The sequence below is a fragment of the Somniosus microcephalus genome, chromosome 31 (assembly GCF_052327205.1).
Source record: "Somniosus microcephalus isolate GS21.2 chromosome 31, FLI_Smic_1.0, whole genome shotgun sequence".
Classification (NCBI taxonomy): Eukaryota; Metazoa; Chordata; class Chondrichthyes; order Squaliformes; family Somniosidae; genus Somniosus; species Somniosus microcephalus.
This window is the reverse complement of record NC_141017.1, coordinates 41882559-41904405: the sequence shown is the minus strand read 5'-3', so window position 1 is coordinate 41904405 and position 21847 is coordinate 41882559. Positions and strand designations below refer to the sequence as shown.

Genomic DNA, 21847 nt, shown 5'->3' with positions numbered 1-21847 from the left:
TGGCAGGCAGTGACCAGCGGGGTGCCGCAAGGATCTGTCCTGGGATCCCAGCTGTTCACAATATATATAAATGATCTGGATCAGGGAATTGGATGCAATATTTCCAAATTCGCTGACGACACTAAACTAGGAGGAGGGGTGGGCTCTGATGAGGATGTCAGGAGGCTACAGTGCGATTTGGACAGGTTGGGGGAATGGGCGGATACGTGGCAGATGCACTATAATGTGGATAAATGCGAGGTTATCCACTTTGGGGGTAAAAACAGGAGGGTAGATTATTATCTAAATGGCAATAGATTGGGAGATGGGGAAGTGCAGAGGGACCTGGGTGTTCTTGTGCACCAGTCACTGAAGGAGAGCATGCAGGTGCAACAGGCGATTAAGAAGGCAAATGGTATGTTGGCCTTCATATCAAGGGGGTTCGAGTATAGGAATAGGGATACCTTACTACAGCTGTACAAGGTGCTGGTGAGACCGCATCTGGAGTATTGTGTACAGTTTTGGTCGCCCCATCTGCAGAAGGATGTTCTTGCCATGGAAAGAGTGCAACGGCGATTCACCAGGCTGATACCTGGAATGGCGGGAATGACCTACGAAGAGAGATTAAATAGTTTGGGCTTGTACTCACTGGAGTTTAGAAGATTGAGAGGGGATCTCATCGAAACATATAAAATTATGGCAGGCCTGGACAGGCTGAATTCAGAGAGAATGTTTCCAATGGCCGGGGAGCACAGAACCAGGGGCCACAGTCTAAAAATAGCGGGCAAATCATTTAAAACAGAGATGAGGAAGAATTTCTTCACTCAAAGAGTGGTGAGCCTGTGGAATTCCCTGCCACAGAGGGCTGTGAAGGCTAATTCAATAAATATTTTCAAGAGAGAATTGGATATATTTCTGAAGGCTAAGGGGATTAAGGGTTACGGAGAAAAGGCGGGGACGGGGTACTGAACTGGTAAGATCAGCTATGATCTCAGACGAAGATCAGCCATGATCTCATTGAATGGCGGAGCAGGCTCGAAGGGCCGAATGGCCTACTCCTGTTCCTATCTCTATGTTTCTATGTTTAATGAATAAGGTCAGAGTATGCGGAGTCAGGGGACAAGTAGCAGAATGGATTGCTGGCTGGCTTCAAGACAGAAAGCAGAGAGTAGGGGAAAAGTTTAATATTCACAGTGGCAGAAGGTGGGTAGTGGTGTTCCACAAGGTTCAGTGCTGGGACCACTGCTGTTCACAATTTATATTAACGATTTAGACTTTGGAATCAAAAACATAATTTCTAAATTTACAGATGACATCAAATTGGGGGGGATAGTCAATACTGAGGAGGACTGCAACAAGTTACAGGAGGACATTAATAAACTGTAGAATGGGCATAATTGGCAAATAAATTTCAACACAGATAAATGTGAGGTATTATATTTTGGTAAGAAAAATAGAGGGGCAAAGGGATCTCGGAGTACAAATACACAAATCGCTAAAAGTTGCGACACAGGTTAGCAAGGCCATAAAAAAAGCAAACCAAGCACTAGGGTTTATTTCTAGAGGGATAGAATTGAAAAGTAGGGAAGTTATGCTAAACTTGTATCGAACCTTGGTTAGACCACACTTGGAGTACTGCGTACAGTTCTGGTCACCATATTATAAAAAGGATATAGAGGCACTGGAGAGGGTGCAGAGAAGATTTACAAGGATGATACCAGAAATGCGAGAGTATACATATCAGGAAAGGATGAACAGGCTGGGTCTCTTTTCTCTTGAAAAGAGAAGGCTGAGGGGTGACCTAATAGAGGTCTTTAAAATTATGAAAGGTTTTGATAGAATAGATACAGAGAGAATGTTTCCACTTGTGGGGAAGAGCATCACTAGAGGCCATCAATATAAGATAGTCACCAAGAAACCCAATAGGGAATTCAGAAGAAACTTCTTTACCCAAAGAGGGGTGAGAATGTGGAACTCACTACCACAGGGAGTGGTTGAAGCAAATAGTATAGATGCATTTAAATGGAGGCTAGACAAGCACAAGGGAGAAGGGAATAGAGGGTTATGCTGATAGAATTAGATGAGGAAAGATGGGAGGAGGCTCGTGTGGGGCATAAAGGCCGGCACGGACTGGTTGGGCCGAATGGCCTGTTTCTGTGCCGTATATCCGATGTAATTTTATGTAATTCTATGTAATTAAAATATTTTACAGTAATCACATTAGAAAGGGTGCCGCCGGCCCCGGAGAGGGAGCACGCGGTGTCTGCCAGTCTGTGTCCCCGGGCACCGCAGGCCCGGGTAGGCTCGGGCACCAACATTTTGATTCAATTTTAATAAGTTTCCTTTTGTTTTTACTAATAATTTGGATTTATTGTTTGTACCCCTTTAAAATGGGGGCTTTTTTTGTTCATTGATTTCAGATTGATGACAGTGTCATTCTATCTGGCAATGAGAAGAGTAGAAACTGCAGAACCGTGTGAGCAGCTGTCAGACCGTCCCGGAGCAGAGCCGAGGGAATCTGCCCCGCTGGGGCTTCGGGCTTCGGGCTCTCCCTCCCCGGCGCTGCGGGTGGGCCCGGGCCCGGCGGGCCGTAACTAAGCTGCGATTGCCATGGGCCCCCGGTTACTATGGATGCCGGTTGCCATGGGCCCCCCGGTTACTATGGATGCCGGTTGCCATGAGCCCCCGGTTACTATGGATGCCAGTTGCCATGGGCCCCCGGTTACTATGGATGCCGGTTGCCATGGGCCCCCCGGTTACTATGGATGCCGGTTGCCATGGGCCCCCCGGTTACTATGGATGCCGGTTGCCATGGGCCCCCCGGTTACTATGGATGCCGGTTGCCATGGGCCCCCGGTTACTATGGATGCCGGTTGCCATGGGCCCCCGGTTACTATGGATGCCGGTTGCCATGGGCCCCCCGGTTACTATGGATGCCGGTTGCCATGGGCCCCCGGTTACTATGGATGCCGGTTGCCATGGGCCCCCCGGTTACTGTGGATGCCGGTTGCCATGGCCCCCCCCCGGTTACTATGGATGCCAGTTGCCATGGGCCCCCCGTTACTATGGATGCTGGTTGCCATGGGCCCCCCGGTTACTATGGATGCCGGTTGCCATGGGCCCCCGGTTACTATGGATGCCGGTTGCCATGGGCCCCCCGGTTACTGTGGATGCCGGTTGCCATGGCCCCCCCCCCCGGTTACTATGGATGCCAGTTGCCATGGGCCCCCCGTTACTATGGATGCTGGTTGCCATGGGCCCCCCCCCCCGGTTACTATGGATGTTGGTTGCCATGGGCCCCCGGTTACTATGGATGCTGGTTGCCATGGGCCCCCGGTTACTATGGATGCCGGTTGCCATGGGCCCCCCCTGGTTACTATGGATGCCGGTTGCCATGGGCCCCCCGGTTACTATGGATGCTGGTTGCCATGGGCCCCCGGTTACTATGGATGCCGGTTGCCATGGGCCCCCGGTTGCTAGGGCCCGGTTTCCGCTTCCTGCCGGCCATGGCGGCGCCGCTGTCGCTCCGCACCCTGAGCGAGTGCCCCGTCACCCGGGCCCGGCTCGGCCGCCTCCGCCTCCCGCACCAGGCCGTCGACACCCCGGTCTTCATGCCGGTCGGGACCCAGGGGACGCTGAAGGGAATCGCGGTGCCGCAACTGGAGGCACTCGGCTGCCAGATCTGCCTGGGAAACACCTACCACCTGGGCATGCGGCCGGTGAGAGGCCGGGGCCCGAGGGAGGCCTGGGGGAGGAGAGAGAGGAGGGGGAGGAGAGAGAGGAGGGGGTGGCGGGAAAGGCAAGGCCCGGGGGGTGGTGGGGGGTCGGGCGGGCGGCCCGGGGCGGCGGGAGCTGGATCCGGAGCCCCCCGCTCTCTGTCCCCCGGGGCCTGAGGCCCGGAGCGGGGCTGGCGCTGGGATCTTGCTGCTCCGTGTGCCTCAGCACCAACAGCCTGCTCTCCTCTAACTCCTGCTTCTCCCCAGGGCCCGGAACTTATCACAAAGGCGAATGGGCTGCACGGTTTCATGAACTGGAAGAGAGCCTTGCTGACGGTGAGTGTTTGAGCAGGAGTGATCATCTGCAGTTTGGGGAACTGATGCTTTGATGCAATGTTTCTCTCTTATCATTAATACTTTTTATCATCAGAACATAGGAATTGCGAGATGAAAATATACTAGGGTCCATCGAGTTCACCGTCTACCATCCTGGTAGTCCCATGATATGATAATGGAGTTGGTGACTAATCACAGGATCAATCTCTAACAACCAGTCCACAACAGACCCAGACACGAGGCGAGGAAACCCCCGGTGGTGGAGAGCTTTGGGAACCAGAGGTCGAAAGCAATGTTCCCTCTAAGCTGCGCGGCCGCGCGGTAATGAGAAAGGTCCCGCGCAGGCCGCTCACCGGCTTCTCCATTGTAAATACCGCGCACTAAAAGAAACAGGCCGCGCAGAACGAAGGGTAGCTTACAGGGAACATGGTCCAAGGTCACCTGTTCCTCCTGAGCACCCTACACTCGCCACAAGTCCTGTCTCAAATTACTTACATACTGGATTCCAAAATGGTATTTTCTGACCGAAATCTATCTAATTTGCATTTGAATGAATCAACATTAACTGCTTCCACCGTCTCCCTACGGAGCCTGTTCCATAGATTGACCACACGCTCACTGAGAGAATGTTTCCGCAGATCAGTTTTGATTTTCCCCCCTTCAAGCACAGGTTGTGTCCTCTGGTTCTACTGTTCTGGACAAGGTGAGACAACTTGCCACGGTCGACATTATCCAGTCCCTTTAGAATCCTAAAAACAGCAATCCGATCTCCGCTCAACCTTTTCTTTTCCAGTGAGAACATGCCCAGTTTACACAATTGCTCCTCATAATCCAATCCCTCCATCCCCTCAATCATTCTGGTTGCTCTCTTCTGTATCCTTTCAATGGCTGCAATACCCTTCTACTGTGGCGACCAGAACTGTACACAGTATTCTAGTGCGGTCGCACCAATGATTTATAAAGTGGCAGGATTACCTCACTATTTAGGCTCAATATTGGTCTTTTAATACCTCCCAACTTCTGTTTTGCTTTACTCACTGTCACCGCGCGTTGTTGCAATAGCTTCAATTTGTCAATCAGGACCCCCAGATCACTTTCATTTTCCATGCACATTATTTTATTTTCATTTATTAAGTAGTAGTCCCTACCTGGATGTTTTGTACCCATGTGAAGCACTTTCTCTACATTGAATTTCATCTGCCGCCTGTCTGCCCAATTGCAAAGTGTATTCAAATCCTCCTGTAACTTATTCTGTTTAAATTTAAATTTCTCATCCTTGCGTTCAAATCCTTCCATGGCCTTGCCCCTCCCTATCTCTGTAACCTTCTCCAGCCTTGCCTGGTGATGGATGGGAGCCTTTCTGCTGGTTTACATCCCTTCTCCCTGCAGGACAGCGGTGGCTTCCAGATGGTGTCTTTGGTGGAGTTGGCGGAAGTGACGGAAGAAGGGGTGCGTTTCTGCTCTCCATATGATGGGAAGGAGATTCTTCTGTCACCAGAGAAATCGATTGAAATACAGAATGCTCTAGGTAACTATCCGGGTCTGTCAATCAGCCTCAGCCAGAGTGCTATTATTAATCAGTGTAACGGGGCGGAGGAGAGGCTGAGTGGGAGGGGGAGGGTGGTTCTGTTCCTCCTGGTTTGTTAATTTTCTCTCTCTCGCTCTCTTTGCTGAGCCAGGTTCAGACATCATGATGCAGTTGGATGATGTTGTGAGCAGCACAGTGTCTGGTCCCAGAGTGGAGGAAGCCATGTACAGGTCAGTGGGACTACTGCACTCACACATTGAGTCAGGGTCTCTCCCAGTGTCTCTGATCTCTGCTTTGTGTGATTGGTCTTTGATCTTTGTGTCCCACAGGCTGTTTGCTGGCTGTCTCTGCAGCTGTGTCTCTTTGCGTTCTGGTGAAGGGAGTACACTGCAAATGTTGATCTCAGTTCTCTCCTCAGTGGCTGACTGATCTGTGTATTTCCAAATGTTTCTTTTTATTTCAGATTTCCACGCTCCCTATTTTGTGTTGTCTGCCAATTTGGTACTGTGCACCCTTAAACTCAAGTCCGAATCATTTAGATATCATTGAGAAGAGCAGTGGTCGCAACATTGACCCCTGGGGTACCACTGCTTCCATCCCTCCAGTCCAAAAACCATCCATTAACCACGGCTCGCTGTCCCCTGTTCTTTACCCAGTCCCCTGTCCGTGCTGCCACACTTCCCTTAACACCATGGGCCTTCAGTTTATTAGCGAGCCATGGCACCTTGTTAAAAATCACATACATAACGTCCCCTGCATTTCCTTTGTTAATACACTCTTATTTCCTCAAAGAACTCTATTGAATTTGTCAGACACAACTTGCCTTTTACAAATTCTTCCTGTCTGTCATGCTGTCTGTCCCTTGTCTGTTTAAGTCAGTATTAATTCTATCGTGTATTGTGACCTCTAGGTGTTTGCCCAGTACCGATGTTAACCTGACTGGTCTACAGTTACCTGCTTTATCCTTTTCTCCCTTTTTGGACAGAGGGGTTACATTGACGACCCGCCAGTGCTTTGACACAACTTCCATACCCAGGGATGTTTGAGAGATTGTGGTCAGAGCCCCTTCTATTTCCTGTCTGACTTCCCTCAGTGTTCTAGGATGCAGCCATCAGGGCCTGGGACCTTTTCCATTTTGAGTTCCACATATTTCTTCCTTATTACGTGAATAGATTTACAGCCCAGAAACAGGCCATTCGGCCCAGCAGGTCCATGCTGGTGTTTATGCTCCACATGAGCCTCCTCCCACCCTACTTCATCTAATCCTATCAACATGTCCTTCTATTCCCTTCTCCCATCTCATTGAAATTGGCCTTTTTGCAGTCAGGTACATTTATCTTTAACCGTTTCCTCTCTTTTCCATTTCTTATATCGAACATTGTTATGTTACAGTCACTGTCTCCTCGATGATCCCCAATCCTCACATTAACTATTAGGCCTCTTCATTCCCTACAGTCAGATCCGGCACAGCCTCTTCCCTTATTAGACTATGTGCTTGAAACAAACACAAATAGATCCACACACTCTCACGCTCTCGCACTCGCACTCAATCTGACACACTTGTTCTCTCACACATTATCACACTCTGACATGCACTCACTCTCCTGCACGCGCTCTCTCTCTCACACTCGCACACGCACGCACTCATTCTCATGCTCACAATCACTCTCACTGACGCACACACTCACTCTCGCACACACACACTGATGCACACACTCACTCTCGCACACACTCACTCGCACACATTCTCACACTGACGCACACACTCACTCTCGCACACACTCTCACACTGCCGCACACATTCTCACACTGATGCACGCACACACTCTCACACTGTCGCACACATTCTCACACTGATGCACACACTCGCGCACACACACGCACACACACACACACACACACACACACACACACACACACACCGATGCGCGCGCACACTCTCACTGGCGCGCACACTCTCGCACACACCCTCTCACACCGACGCACACACTCCCTCTCACACCGACGCACACACTCACTCTCACACACTCTCACTGACGCACACACTTTCGCATGCACTCTCACACTGACGCACACACTCACTCTCGCACACACTCTCTCACTGACGCACACACTCTCGCACGCACTCTCACACTGATGCACGCACTCACTCTCTCACGCACTTTCTCACACTGATGCACACACTCACTCTCTCACACCGACGCATACACTCACTCTCGCACACTCGCACTGATGCGCACACACTCTCACTGACGCACACACTCACTCGCGCACACACTCTCACACTGACACTCTCTCGCGCACACACTCTCGCGCGCACTCTCTCTCGAGCGCACTCTCGAGCGCACTCTCGAGCGCACTCTCGCGCACGCACACACTCGCGCACGCACGCTCACTCTCGCACGCACACACTCACTCACTCTCGCACGCACTCACTCACTCTCGCACGCACGCACTCACTCTCGCACGCACACACTCACTCTCGCACGCACACACTCGCTCTCGCACCGGCGCGCGCTCTCGCGCATGTTCTCTCTCTCGTACCCGATATGAATGGCAGTAACTCTGTGTGTCTCAGGTCTGTCCGCTGGTTGGATCGCTGTATTGCAGCAAACAGGAACCCCGAGCAGCAGAATCTGTTTGCCATTATCCAGGGCGGTCTGAATGTTGAACTGCGCATGAAATGCCTGAAAGGTGAGGCTTCGAGATCTCTTTTTTTGCTGTTCTTTGATATTAAACTGGAGATTTCTTTCTGTAAAAATGTTTTTCCATTGCTTGCTGATTGACGTCTCTCGTTGCTGTGTCATATAACGGGCTCTGCTGTTTCTGGCTACTTTGTAAGCAGCTGATCGGCGTGTGCGAGTCGTGCTGCCATCTGGACCTCTCTGGATGGTTGGCTTCTCTCCCTCTCTTTTGGCTCTGGGAAATTACAAACAGTGGTCACTGGTTGTGGTCCGCGAGGGCCCGAAGCACAAATCAGCAACTCCGGGAGGGGGGAGAATGAGGTCAAATGGATCCTTTGATCTGATCTTTCGATAGCTGATACTTTACTTATTCCACCAGTCTCTTTCCACCCCCCCCCCCCCCCCCCCAATGCCTATTCTGCATTTCCTGGTGATGCCCAAGTCGATGGATCCGCCCTGCCATGCTCACTGGCTCTCTGTGCCTGATACTGAGTGTACGCCCATCCCTGGGCACTGATGCTAACCCTTGCTGCTGACCCTGGCCTCTGCTCTCTGTCCCCATCCTTATCGCTGGCCACTCCATTTCTCACTATTCGTCAATCTTTATGATTTCAGAGATGATCAAGCGTGATGTCCCTGGTTTTGCCATCGGGGGACTGAGTGGTGGAGAGGAGAAGGACCATTTCTGGAGAATGGTGATGCTCAGCACGGATTACCTCCCACGGGACAAGCCACGCTACCTGATGGGAGTGGGGTACGAGACAGTCTGTATGCGTGGCCCTGTCTGTGTCTGTGTGCACGTATGTGTATAGATCAGTGGTACTACTGGACCACGCTGTGTTTTACCATCAAGGGTGGGCTTCCTGTTGGAAATTCACGTTGCGAGTCTGAGTATTTTAAATAATCTCTCATCACAAAGGTTGATGGGGATAGGGAGGGGAGATGGGGTTGGGAGAATTTTCCTGTTGTGTGTATGTTTCTCACAGCCCCCTCTACCCACCTTCTCACCATATGAACAGTCCAATAGATGACAGTGTGTTGCTTAAAGTGATGAGAACCTTGTAAAACATGTATTTGAGGTCTGTGGTCCTTTCTCTCTTCCCCCAGGTATGCAACGGATCTGGTGGTGTGTGTGGCTCTGGGCTGTGACATGTTTGACTGTGTGTTTCCCACACGTACAGCGGTAAGGATTCTTTGTTTGTAACTCAGGCAAACTCAGTTGGTTGGATGGATGAGAGATCCTTTCCTTCTGGGAGACACTGAGTTGCGATTATATCACCGCTTTCTGTCCTGAGAGCAGCTTTTGTAGAATCCTGAGAGCAGTTGTTGGTCTAAGGGGTGCGGAAGAGAATAGTGTCTGACCAACAGGACCTGCCAGGGCTCTAGAAAAGAGTAGAGTTTTGGGTTAAAAAATAAGCTGAGTGGGACAGGAGGGGACAGAGAGAGTAACAAAGGTAATAGGGCATCAGTGACTAAGGTAACATCAGGAGAAAATAGAAAAAAGTCAAAGCTAAGGGCATTATATCTGAGTGCGCAAAGCAGTCGCAACAAAATAGATGAATTAATAGCGCAGATAGAAATGAACAGGTTTGATCTAATAACCATTACGGAGACGTGGTTGCAAAGCGGCCAAGGTTGAAAACTAAATATTCCAGGATACTTAACTTTTAGAAGAGATAGGCAAAATGGAAAAGGAGGAGGGGGAGCCCTGGTAATAAAGGATGGGATAAACATAGAAACATAGAAGATAGGAGCAGGAGTAGGCCATTCGGCCCTTCGAGCCTGCTCTGCCATTCAACGAGATCATGGCTGATCATCCAAACCCTAGCACCCGGTCCCTACACCGACAGCCATCCCACCCAAGCCCTATCCCCGTAACCCCACGTATTTAATCCCCCCTAACACTAAGGGCCAATTAAAAAAAAATTCTTTTTAATATCATGGCCAATCAACCTAACCCGCACATCTTTGGACTGTGGGAGGAAACCGGAGCACCCGGAGAAAACCCACGCAAACACGGGGAGAATGTGCAAACTCCACACAGACAGTCACCCGAGGCCGGATTTGAACCCGGGTCCCTGGCGCTGTGAGGCAACAGTGCTAACCACTATGCCACCGTGCTGCCAGTAGAGAGAAAGGATCTTAGCTCCGAAAATCAAGAAGTAGAATCAGTTTGGGTGGAGCTAAGAAACAGCAAGGGGCAGAAAACATTGGTGGGAGTTGTTTATAGGCCCCCAAACAGTAGTTGTAATGTAGGGCAGAGTATAAATCAGGAAATTAGCGGCGCATGTAACAAGGGTAATATAGTAATCATGGGGGACTTTAATCTACATATAGACTGGGCAAACCAAATTTGCAGTAATAGTGTGGAGGACGAGTTCATGGAATGTATACAAGATAGTTTTCTAGATCAGTATGTTGAGGAACCAACTAGGGAACAGGCTCTTTTAGATCTAGTATTGTGCAATGAGAAAGGATTAATTAATAACCTTGTAGTAAAGAGGCCTTTAGGTAAGAGTGACCGTATATGATAGAATTTTATATTGAGGTTGAAAGTGATTTAGTTAAATCCAAACAAAGCAAACTACGTAGGTATGAGGGGCGAGTTGGCTACGGTAGATTGGGAAACTACATTAAAAGGTATGACGGTAGACAAGCAATGGCGAGCATTTAAAGAATTAATACATAATTTACAGCAAATATACATTCCTTTAAGGCACAAAAACCCCACAGGAAAAGTGGTCCAACCGTGGCTAACGAGAAGTTAAGTATTAGATCAAAGGAAGAGGCTTATAATGTTACCAAAAAGAGGAGTAAGCCTGCGGATTGGAAGGATTTTAGAATTCAGCAAAGGAGGCCTAAGAAATAGATCAAGAAAGAGACAAAAGAGAGTAAATTAGCAAGCGACATAAAAACAGATTGTAAACATTTCTACAGGTATGTAAATAGGAAGAGATTAGTGAAAGTAAACGTGGGCCCGTTAGAGGCAGAGACAGGGGAAATTATAATGGACAATAAGGAAATGGCAGAGACATTAAACAAATACTTTGTATCTGTCTTCGGTAGAAGACAAAAACATTCCGGAAATAATGAAAAACCAAAGGTCTAGTGAGAATGAGGAACTGAAAGAAATTAGTATAAGTAAAGACATAGTACTGGAGAAATTAATGGGACGAAGTGGTGACAAATCCCCTGGACTTGTTGACCTGCGTCCTAGGATTTTAAGAGGTAGCTGCAGAGATAGTGGATCTTCCAGAATTCCCTAGATTCTAAAACAGTCCCAGGATTGGAAGGTAGCAAACATATCCCCGCTATTTAAGAAAGGAGGAAGAGAAAAAACGGGGAACTATCGACCAGTTAGCCTGACATCAGTAGTAGGCAAAATGCTAGAATCTATTATTAGGGACGTGGTAACAGGGCACTTAGAAAATCATAATATGATTAGGCAGAGTCAACATGGTTTTATGAACGGAAAATCGTGTTTGATAAATCTGTTAGTGTTTTGAAGATGTAACTAGTAGGATGGATAAGGGGGAACCAGTGGATGTAGTGTAGTTGGATTTTCAAAAAGCATTCGATAAGGTGCCACACAAAAGGTTATTCCACAAAATTAGGGCTCATGGTATTGGGGGTAATATATTAGCATGGATTGAGGATTGGTTAATAGACAGAAGACAGAATAGGAATAAACGGGACCTTTTCAGGTTGGCAGGCTGGGTACCGCAAGGATCAGTGCTTGGGCCTCAGCTACTTACAACCTATATTAATGACTTAGATGAAGGGACTGAGTGTAACATATCCAAGTTTGCTGATGATACAAAGTTAGGTGGGAAAGTAATCTGTGAGGAGGACACAAAGAGGCTGCAGAGAGATATAGACAGGTTGACTGAGTGGGCAAGAACATGGCAAATGGAATACAGTGTGGGGAAGTGTGAAGTTAACCACTTTGGTAAGAAAAACAAAAAAACAGATAATTTTTTGAATGGTGAGAGACTGGGAAATGTTTGCACTCCGAGGGACCTGGGTGTCCCTGTACATGTATCTCAGAAAGTTAACATGCAGGTACAGCAAGCAATTAGGAAAGCAAATGGTATGTTAGCTTTTGTTACAAAGGGATTAGAGTACAAGAGTAAAGAAGTCTTACTACAATTATACAGGGCATTGGTGAGGCCACACCTGGAGCACTGTGTTCAGTTCTGGTCTCTTTACCTAAGGAAAGACATACTTGCCTTAGAGGGAGTGCAGCGAAGGTTTACTAGACTGGTTCCTGGGATGAGAGGATTGCCCTATGAGGAGAGATTGAGTAGACTAGGCCTATATTCCTTAGAGTTTAGAAGAATGAGAGGTGATCTCATTGAAACATACAACATTCTTAAGGGGCTTGACGGGGCTAATGCTGGGAAAATGTTTCTCCTGGCTGGGGAATCTAGAACACGGGGTCACAGTCACAGAATAAGGGGGCGGCCATTTAAGACTGAGATGAGGAGAAATGTCATCACTCAAAGGGTTGTGAATCTTTGGAATTCTCTACCCCAGAGAGCTGTAGATGCTCAGTCATTCAGTGTATTCAAGACAGAGGTCGATAAATTTTTGGGAACGGGATAATACGGGAAGGTGGAGTTGAGGTAGATCAGCCATGATCTTGTTGAATGGCGGAGCAGGCTCGAAGGTTCAAATGGCCTACTCCTGGTCCTATTTCTTATGTTCTTTCTACGGTGTGATTTAGGGCTTTGAGAGAGGCTTTGCAAGCTGGGACAGGGGGTCTAGCCAGAGACTGATAACCATGGCCTGTTGGGCAGGGCGGGTGTGGCACAGGGAGACTAAGACTAGGCAAAATAATCTCTGCTTGCTGGGGGTTAAAGGTTCAAGCCGGAGGTCAAGGATTTGTTTCCTGGATTGCAGCCTTGGGGCGTGAGGAACATCCGGCTGTGGGGACCGTCCAATCAGGTGTCCCCAATGTTGTGGAGGCCTTGTCCAATCAGGCGTACCGCTGGGTTTTGGGGCGGTGGGGAATCCAGGGTCATGAACTCTGTGTTGAACCCAGAGTCGATAATGGGGCTTTCAGCGTCTCCGAGCTGCTGTTCGCTCACTTCAGCTCTGCAGTCTAACCTGTCCTCTCTGATCTCTCAGCGCTTTGGGTCTGCGCTCGTTCCCTGGGGCTCCCTGCAGCTGAAACACAGACAATATGCCAAGGATTTCAAGCCCATCGATGAGGACTGCGCCTGTCCTACGTGTAAGAGGTAAGACAGGTGGCTGAGTGAACTCTGTACATCTCTGGTGGGCTCTGTAGGTGAATGCTCTCTCTGCTGTGTTGTTGAGCTCTACAGACTGACTCGATCCTGCTCTGTGCCCAGGAAGCAGTTAAAGTGATACAATTAGCCTCGGCCTCTGGGCTAGAGAGAGAAAAATCATCTAAAGCTCCCGCTCCTGATCGCTATAAGAACATAAGAAATAAGAGCAGGAGTCGGCCATACGTCCACTCGAGCCTGCTCCGCCATTCAATGAGATCATGGCTGATCATTGGCCTCCACTCCACTTTCCCGCCCAATCCCCATATCCCTGGATTCCCCTAGAGTCCAAAAATCTATCGATCTCAGCCTTGCATGTACTCAAAGACTGAGCATCCACAGCCCTCTGGGGCAGAGAATTCCAAAGATTCACAACCCTCTGAGTGAAGAAATTCCTCCTCATCTCAGTCTTAAATGGCCGACCCCTTATCCTGAGACTATGCCCCCTAGTTCTAGACACTCCAGCCAGGGGAAACAACCTCTCAGCATCTACCCTGTCAATCCCCTTCAGAATCTTGTATGTTTCAATGAGATCACCTCTCATTCTTCTAAACTCCAGAGGGTATAGGCCCATTCTATGCAATCTCTCGTCATAGGACAGCCCTCCCGCCCCTGATCGCTATGCAGGGCTCCCGCCCCTGATCGCTATGCAGGGCTCCCGCCGAAAAGCGGATGTGTCTGTACGAAAATCAGATGAAGACAGGATTGGGCTCAGCTGTGATGACCATCGTCCAATTGGCTGTGTAGGCTCAAACATGAAGAATGGGCACTTGGAGGGCAGCCTGCACCTGTGGAACTGCACCCGAGGCAGAGACAGTGCCTTCAGGGGAGGGTCGAGGGGGGCGGGGGGCAGAATTTTGCAGGAAACAAGAAATATCCCTGCTAGGATTGGGGTCGGAGGGGCTGCTGTCCCCATCCATTCCGTTAGTCTGGCTAAACTGCTCTTCTGTGTTTGGCAGGTACACTCGAGCATACCTCCATGCACTGTTCAGGAATGATACTGCCGCCCTCCATCACATCACCGTCCACAACATCGCCTACCAGGTGAGGGAGCTTTACTCTGTATCTAACCCATGCTGAACCTGCCCTGGGAGTGTTTGATGGGACAGTGCAGAGGGAGCTTTACTCTGTATCTAACCCGTGCTCGACCTGCCCTGGGAGTGTTTGATGGGACAGTGTAGAGGGAGCTTTACTCTGTATCTAACCCGTGCTGTACCTGCCCTGGGAGTGTTTGATGGAACAGTGTAGAGGGAGCTTTACTCTGTATCTAACCCGTGCTGTACCTGCCCTGGGAGTGTTTGATGGAACAGTGTAGAGGGAGCTTTACTCTGTATCTAACCCGTGCTGTACCTGCCCTGGGAGTGTTTGATGGAACAGTGTAGAGGGAGCTTTACTCTGTTTCATTTACCTCACTAACATCCTTCACCTCTGACCCAAAATTACTAAAATCAAACAAACGTGCCTGTGCTGTTGCTCCCTGCCTCTCCCTTGCCTGAAGGTTCTGACTCCCCCGTGCAGTACCTGTGCTGTTGGTGTAGATTCTCGCTGTGTTCGCGTGCAGTATCTGTGCTGTTGGTGCCTGTCTCTCTGCACTTTTCTCCTCTTTCCAGGCGATTTGGAGAGAAGTCAAAAAAACAATTAGAAAGGCAAAAAGGAACTATGAAATTAAATGATCAAGGAACATAAAACAAAATAGTAAAACATTTTACAGGCAAATAAATAAAAAAAGGAAAGTCGGGATGGGAATGGGGCCATTGAGGGATGGACAGGATAATATCGCAGGCAGCGATGGCAGAAATATTATATAATTACTTTGCTTCAGTATTTAGCAGGGAGACAGAACAGGTGGACATGACGAGATCATATTAGAAATGAGATAATTGCATTTAAAATAAAAAGAGGAGAAATATTAAATAAACTAATCATCTCAGAGGATAAAACAATAGCAAAATACTGCGGATGGTGAGGATAAAATCCCTGGTCCGGATGGATTACATCCGCGCATTTTAAAAGAATCTAGGGAAGAGTTAGCAGAGGCATTACTACACATTTAGTAATTCATTAGAATGAGGTGTAGTGTCAGAGGACTGGTGGATAGCTAACATAATACCGATATTTAAGAAGGGAGATAGAACATTTCCAGGGAACTTTTGACCAGTCAGCTTAACATCGGTGGTAGGAAAAATAATGGAATCCCTACTAAAGGAGAAAATAGAAGAACATCTAGAAACCAAAAATATAATGAATAGTCAGCATGGATTACAAAAGGGAAAGTCTTGCTTGACCAACCTGATTGAATTTTTTGAAGAGGTAACAGAGAGAGTAGACTAGGGTAATGCAGTAGATGTAATTTATCTAGATTTTCAAAAGGTTTTCGATAAGGTGCCACATAATAGACTAATGAATAAGGTCAGAGCATGCAGAGTCAGGGGACAAGTAGCAGAATGGATAACTAGCTGGCTTCAAGACAGAAAGAAGAGAGTAGGTGTAAAGGGTAGCTATTCAGAGTGGCAGAAGGTGGGTAGTGGTGTTCCACAAGGATCAGTGCTGGGACCACTGTTGCTCACAATTTATATCAACGATTCAGACCTTGGAATCAAAAAACAATTTCTAAATTTGCGGATGACATCAAATTGGGGAGAGATAGTCAATACTGAGGAGGACTGCAACAAATTACAGGACGACATTAACAAACTTGAAGAATGGGCAAATAATTGGCAAATGAAATTCAACACAGATAAATGTGAGGTATTACATTTTGGTAAGAAAAATAGAGAGGTTACTTATTACTGGGAAAATAGGAATCTAAGCGGGGTAGAGGAACAAAGGGATCTCGGAGTACAAATACACAAATTACTGAAAGTATCAACACAGGTTAACAAGGCCATAAAACAGCAAACCAAGCACTAGGGTTTATTTCTAGAGGGATAGAATTGAAAAGTAGGGAAGTTATGCTAAACTTGTATCGAACCTTAGTTAGACCACACTCGGAGTACTGCGTGCAGTTCTGGTCACCATATTATAAAAAGGATATAGAGGCACTGGAGAGGGTGCAGAGAAGATTTACAAGGATGATACCAGAAATGCGAGGGTATGCATATCAGGAAAGGATGAACAGGCTGGGTCTCTTTTCTCTTTAAAAGAGAAGGCTGAGGGATGACCTAATAGAGGTCTTCAAAATTATGAAAGGTTTTGATGGAGTGGATACAGAGAGAATGTTTCCACTTGTGGGGAGAGCAAAACTAGAGGCCATCAATATAAGATAGTCACCAAGAAATCCAATGGGGAATTCAGAAGAAACCTCTTTACCCAGAGAGTGGTGAGAATGTGGAACTCACTACCACAGGGAGTGGTTGAAGTGAATAGTATCGATGCATTTAAGGGGAGGCTAGACAAGCATCTGAGGGAGAAGGGAATCGAGGTTATGTTGATGGAGTTAGATGAGGAAAGATGGGAGGAGGCGCGAGTGGAGCATAAATGCCGGCTTGGACTGGTTGGGCCGAATGGCCTGTTTCTGTGCTGTGTATCCGATGTAATTTTGACTCATGCGGTGCTGCAGGTGGGACTTCTCTCTGGTATTTTGGGTAAATGACCATTCTTCCTGTGTGAGTGTCCTGGACTATTTTACTGTGAAGAGTATTTATGCTCTTGACGTTTGGATGTGCACACATTCCGAGGATGGTGATCAGCAGCAGGAAGCCTGGCTGCTTCCCCGCTCCCTAATGCAGGGCACCGTAGGTAATAGTGGCATCGGTGCTGGCACCCAGAGCACTTGGCAGGTCAGGGCTTGATCCTGTGACCCTCTTGCCCTGTCTGGCTCATTACTGCACTCGCTGTTGCTGAACCAGGGGGAGTTTGTTGGTTTTGTTTTTAAGGCACTTAATTATGTTTTGCAGTTGAACCTGATGCGCTCAATCCGTGAGAGTATTCAGCAGGGGCGATTCCCAGTCTTCATTCAGCAGTTCATGAAGCGGATGTATGGGAGTGTGGAGCAATACCCGCGCTGGGCTGTTGACGCGCTCAGCACTGTCAATGTTAAACTGGAATAGAGGGATCGGGATCGGGGAAGGTTCGTGTCTTTCAGCACTGGTTGCTGTGTGAAGGTCATCGCGAGAAGGGGCACCTTTGCAGCACATGTGGCTGTGGACTCTTGCACTTGCCCAAGTTGTGTTGCTGTCTGTGTGTTATATTTTTTGAAATAAAAGTGATTTTTAAGATGTGCTTCATTGGACTGCAGACATATTTGCCTCAACTCCCGCTCCCCGTCACAGGATCTGACTCCAGGAGAGTGCTGATCCTGGCCAGTGTCTGCCCTCACAGGATCCCGACTCCAGGAGTGCGCTGATCCTGATCCTGGCCAGTGTCTGCCCTCACAGGATCTCGACTCCAGGAGTGCGCTGATCCTGATCCCGGCCCGTGTCTGCCCTCACAGGATCCCGACTCCAGGAGTGCGCTGATCCTGATCCCGGCCCGTGTCTGCCCTCACAGGATCCCGACTCCAGGAGTGCGCTGATCCTGATCCCGGCCAGTGTCTGCCCTCACAGGATCCCGACTCCAGGAGTGCGCTGATCCTGATCCCGGCCAGTGTCTGCCCTCACAGGATCCCGACTCCAGGAGTGCGCTGATCCTGATCCCGGCCAGTGTCTGTCTGAAGCTCGTGCTGGAGGTGGGCGAGGATCCTTACTGTACATTGGTTGAATCCAACTCCTGGTGTAAAAGTGTGAGCTGTTGAAGTCCTGCTCTCGTTCAGCCTCCCTCGGGTTCGGCCTCCCCCCCCCCCCCCCCCCCCGCCCCCAACCCCGAGAGCGCCGACACCGATCATTGCGAATAACGATCAACTGATGCATAATCTGCAATATGGTAATCATCTTTTGAAAAATAAACCATTGCATCATGAATCCGGCAATATACAGAATAGCTCTGTGGACAGAATCACCAAAGAAACTGGAAGACTACCTGGAGTACGTTCACCTGTGTCAAGGATATGGAACTTACAATAGGAATGTTCTACAGAATCCCAGATATTCTGCACTCTCGTATGAAAACTAATGGAAACGTACCAAGTTGCATCAACACATCTATGCATAACCTCCAAGACTTGTGAAAAGTTCCCTTGCACCCATTTGCAGCAGTTGAAGGGCACCAGATGCAGCCACCTTTGTATTGTGATAAGCTATCACCACCAAAGTATCCAATGCCAATTCAGCCAAAAGCTATACACACTCAAAACACTATTTCAAACCAGCCAAACTCAGGTACTCATTGTTGCATCCACATAGCTACAAAGCACAGGTGGGCGGATGCCAGTATCCAGTTCCAATTTTGCAGGTCAACTTAGTCCAGGAAATCCTTATCCACCGCCTTCGGAATCTCTTGGGTATCCTGCTCGTCCCCCTCCTTCATTGCAGAAAAGTGCCCCCATGACCGATCCCTTGGTTCATCCTGTAGCACAACCAACAGAGTTTGAGTCACAGAGTCCCTCTTGGGGGAAAAAAAGTGTCTGCATCTCACCAAGATCCAGCCAATGTAAAGCTTCCTTCACCGGACATGTTGCACTTCAGGCCACGTGTCATTGTTGATGTGCAAACAGATGAAAGGTGCTACAATTCATTAAACTCGCTTTGTAATCAGAAATATGTTGGTCAGCAACAGTTGATAAGTAAGCACAGTGCCTTTCACCCTGTACTATCTGGAAAAAACCTGAAGGGGACATTTGAGAGACCTGCTGGCACTCCTGCAGATCAAAGACCGAAGGACATTTATATGCAGGAACATATCCCAAGCATTCATCTTTCATCCAACAGTGATCATGGTAGATCTGTATTCAGTAAAGAAAGTGAAACTTATCAATAAACCAGAAGAAGGTAGATTGGAAAGCCCACCAAAGAGTTACAATATTAGTTCAACCAGATGAACATCTGAGATTAACTTTTCTCCTGCTTCTAAGGGAGACAAGAGAGAAACTCCCCCTGCTTCCCCTCCGATGCCAGTCATAAACAATGTGTTCAGTTTGGCACCTTACAAAGCTTACGTGGAAGCCACAGGTCTGTTCTTTTCAAAATATCTGAAATGCCAGTCAGATTGTGATGAATCTTTAATCTGTACGTGTTCTTCAGAAAATAAAACTCAAAATTGCAGTTATGGTGGTGTCGTAGACCTGGATTCAAATAAGCACAGCCCTATTAGGCTTTCGAAGGCCATCAATGAGTTGCAATCCAAGAATGGTGAATTGAAAAAAAACAACCCTTCTATGTGCGTAGAATTCACGAACGAAAAATGCACATCACGAAAGAGGTAATCGAACTGAATTCAAATAAGCATAGCCCTGGTAGGCTTTTAAAGGTCATCAATGAATTGCAAGCCAAGAAGGCTGAATTGAAAAAAAACAACCCTTCCGTGTGCGTAGAATCCACAAACGAAAAAGACGCAACAGGAAAAGATGAGCTAAATAAAACTGTAAGTAAGAAGAACTCTTTAGACATTCAGCATCAAGACATTAATCTATCTCCTAACCACAGTAGGCTTAGGAATGGCACACGTCAGAGTAATGATTGTAATACAAGCTGTGCATGTGACCATGTTGATGGAAAGCTTGGGATGAACAAAATGGATGCTGATATGGCCTTGGACCTCCGTATTAAGAATAAAAATCAACTTGTGGATGCCACTCAGCAAACCTTTTCAGCTTCTTGTGGGTTCAGAGAAGAATCGAAAAGTACAAAAGAAATATTAAATGAAAAGGAAGGAAATCCTGCAGAATCTGCAAGTAATGCAGAGAAACATGAAAGCAAAGGACTATCTGGAGAGGATGGAGAAAAAGATTATTGTTATGACTCTGACCTCAGCTCCCACATGAGCAACGAGCTGAACCCCAGTTGTTTTAGAGAGCGAGGTAATGCCCGTGTGATGGATTGTGTCCTGGAGAGCTGTGATATCAAGCAGGCTGACCACTGGAGGTGCTACACAAGTGTAGCCAATGGTGATAAACAGCTCACGCCAGTGCTTCCTGTTCAATCAGCTCAGCTGTAACTCGCCACACCCACCTCACGTACCCTGAAAGGTGCTGACTCTTGCTCACCAGGGTGCTCATTCTTCATACATGAGCTTCGAGTGACTGTCAGTCAGATATTCTACTGTGGTGGGCATCACAGCTGAGCCTGATCCTCTCTTCACCCAACACCGAATCCCTATATACTGGAAGCCATTGGAAGCAGGAAACTTGGTAGATATTTGTTTACTTTTCCAAAACCAGGGCATGGGCTCCCGGCCCGGGATCGGACCCCACACGGCGTGTGACCCCGGGGATCGGGCCCCTCACACAGTGTGAGACGCCGGGGATCGGACCCCGCACACAGTGTGTGACCCTGGGGATCGGACCCCGCACAGCGTGTGTGATCCCGGGGATCGGACCCCGCACAGCGTGTGACCCCGGGGATCGAACCCCGCACAGCGTGTGACCCCGGGGATCGGACCCCGCACAGCGTGTGACCCCGGGGATCGGACCCCGCACAGCGTGTGACCCCGGGGATCGGACCCTGCACAGCGTGTGATCCCAGGGATCGGACCCCGCACAGCGTGTGATCCCGGGGATCGGACCCCACACCCCGGGGATCGGACCCCACACGGCGTGTGACCCCGGGGATCGGACCCCACACGGCGTGTGTGATCCCGGGGATCGGACCCCGCACAGCGTGTGACCCCGGGGATCGAACCCCGCACAGCGTGTGAGCCCGGGGATCGGACCCCGCACAGCGTGTGACCCCGGGGATCGGACCCTGCACAGCGTGTGATCCCAGGGATCGGACCCCGCACAGCGTGTGATCCCGGGGATCGGACCCCACACCCCGGGGATCGGACCCCACACGGCGTGTGACCCTGGGGATCGGACCCCGCACAGCGTGTGTGATCCCGGGGATCGGACCCCGCACAGCGTGTGACCCCGGGGATCGAACCCCACACGGCGTGTGACCCCGGGGATCGGACCCCACACGGCGTGTGACCCCGGGGATCGGACCCCGCACAGCGTGTGACCCCGGGGATCGGACCCTGCACAGCGTGTGATCCCAGGGATCGGACCCCGCACAGCGTGTGATCCCGGGGATCGGACCCCACACCCCGGGGATCGGACCCCACACGGCGTGTGACCCCGGGGATCGGACCCCACACGGCGTGTGACCCCGGGGATCGGACCCCACACGGCGTGTGACCCCGGGGATCGGACCCCACACGGCGTGTGACCCCGGGGATCGGACCCTACACGGCGTGTGACCCCGGGGATCGGTCCCCACACGGCATGTGACCCCGGGGATTGAACTT

The 21847-nt window shown here is 49.1% G+C and overlaps 1 protein-coding gene and 1 pseudogene across 4 annotated transcripts; both read left to right on the top strand.

Moving 5' to 3' along the window:
* Nucleotides 1-3461: 3461 nt before the first annotated feature.
* qtrt1 (queuine tRNA-ribosyltransferase 1) lies at nucleotides 3462-17752 on the top strand. 4 transcript variants are annotated; one of them, XM_085971951.1, is made up of 10 exons: nucleotides 3464-3698; nucleotides 3963-4031; nucleotides 5421-5559; nucleotides 5711-5789; nucleotides 8138-8253; nucleotides 8859-8997; nucleotides 9351-9426; nucleotides 13374-13483; nucleotides 14491-14575; nucleotides 17428-17752. In XM_085971951.1, exons 1-10 carry the CDS (start codon nucleotides 3486-3488, stop codon nucleotides 17578-17580), a joined length of 1179 nt encoding a protein of 392 aa, XP_085828077.1. In that variant the 5' UTR covers nucleotides 3464-3485; the 3' UTR covers nucleotides 17581-17752. The 4 variants fall into 4 exon arrangements, with proteins under 4 accessions (XP_085828079.1, XP_085828078.1, XP_085828080.1 ...); XM_085971952.1 differs by lacking the exon at nucleotides 3963-4031 and having other exon boundaries at nucleotides 3463-3698; XM_085971954.1 differs by lacking the exon at nucleotides 14491-14575 and having other exon boundaries at nucleotides 3463-3698; nucleotides 17428-17563.
* LOC147097813 (uncharacterized) lies at nucleotides 17748-20562 on the top strand (annotated as a pseudogene).
* The last annotated feature ends 1285 nt before the right edge of the window (nucleotides 20563-21847 follow it).

What these genes read in the sequence shown, in the direction of transcription:
- qtrt1 (XM_085971951.1), top strand. Translation starts at nt 3,486, where the DNA reads ATGGCGGCGCCGCTGTCGCTCCGCACCCTGAGCGAGTGCCCCGTCACC. An exon ending in TGAAATACAGAATGCTCTAG is followed by an intron (nt 5,560 to 5,710) that starts GTAACTATCCGG and finishes TTGCTGAGCCAG; the next exon opens with GTTCAGACATCATGATGCAG. An exon ending in TGTTTCCCACACGTACAGCG is followed by an intron (nt 9,427 to 13,373) that starts GTAAGGATTCTT and finishes CTGATCTCTCAG; the next exon opens with CGCTTTGGGTCTGCGCTCGT.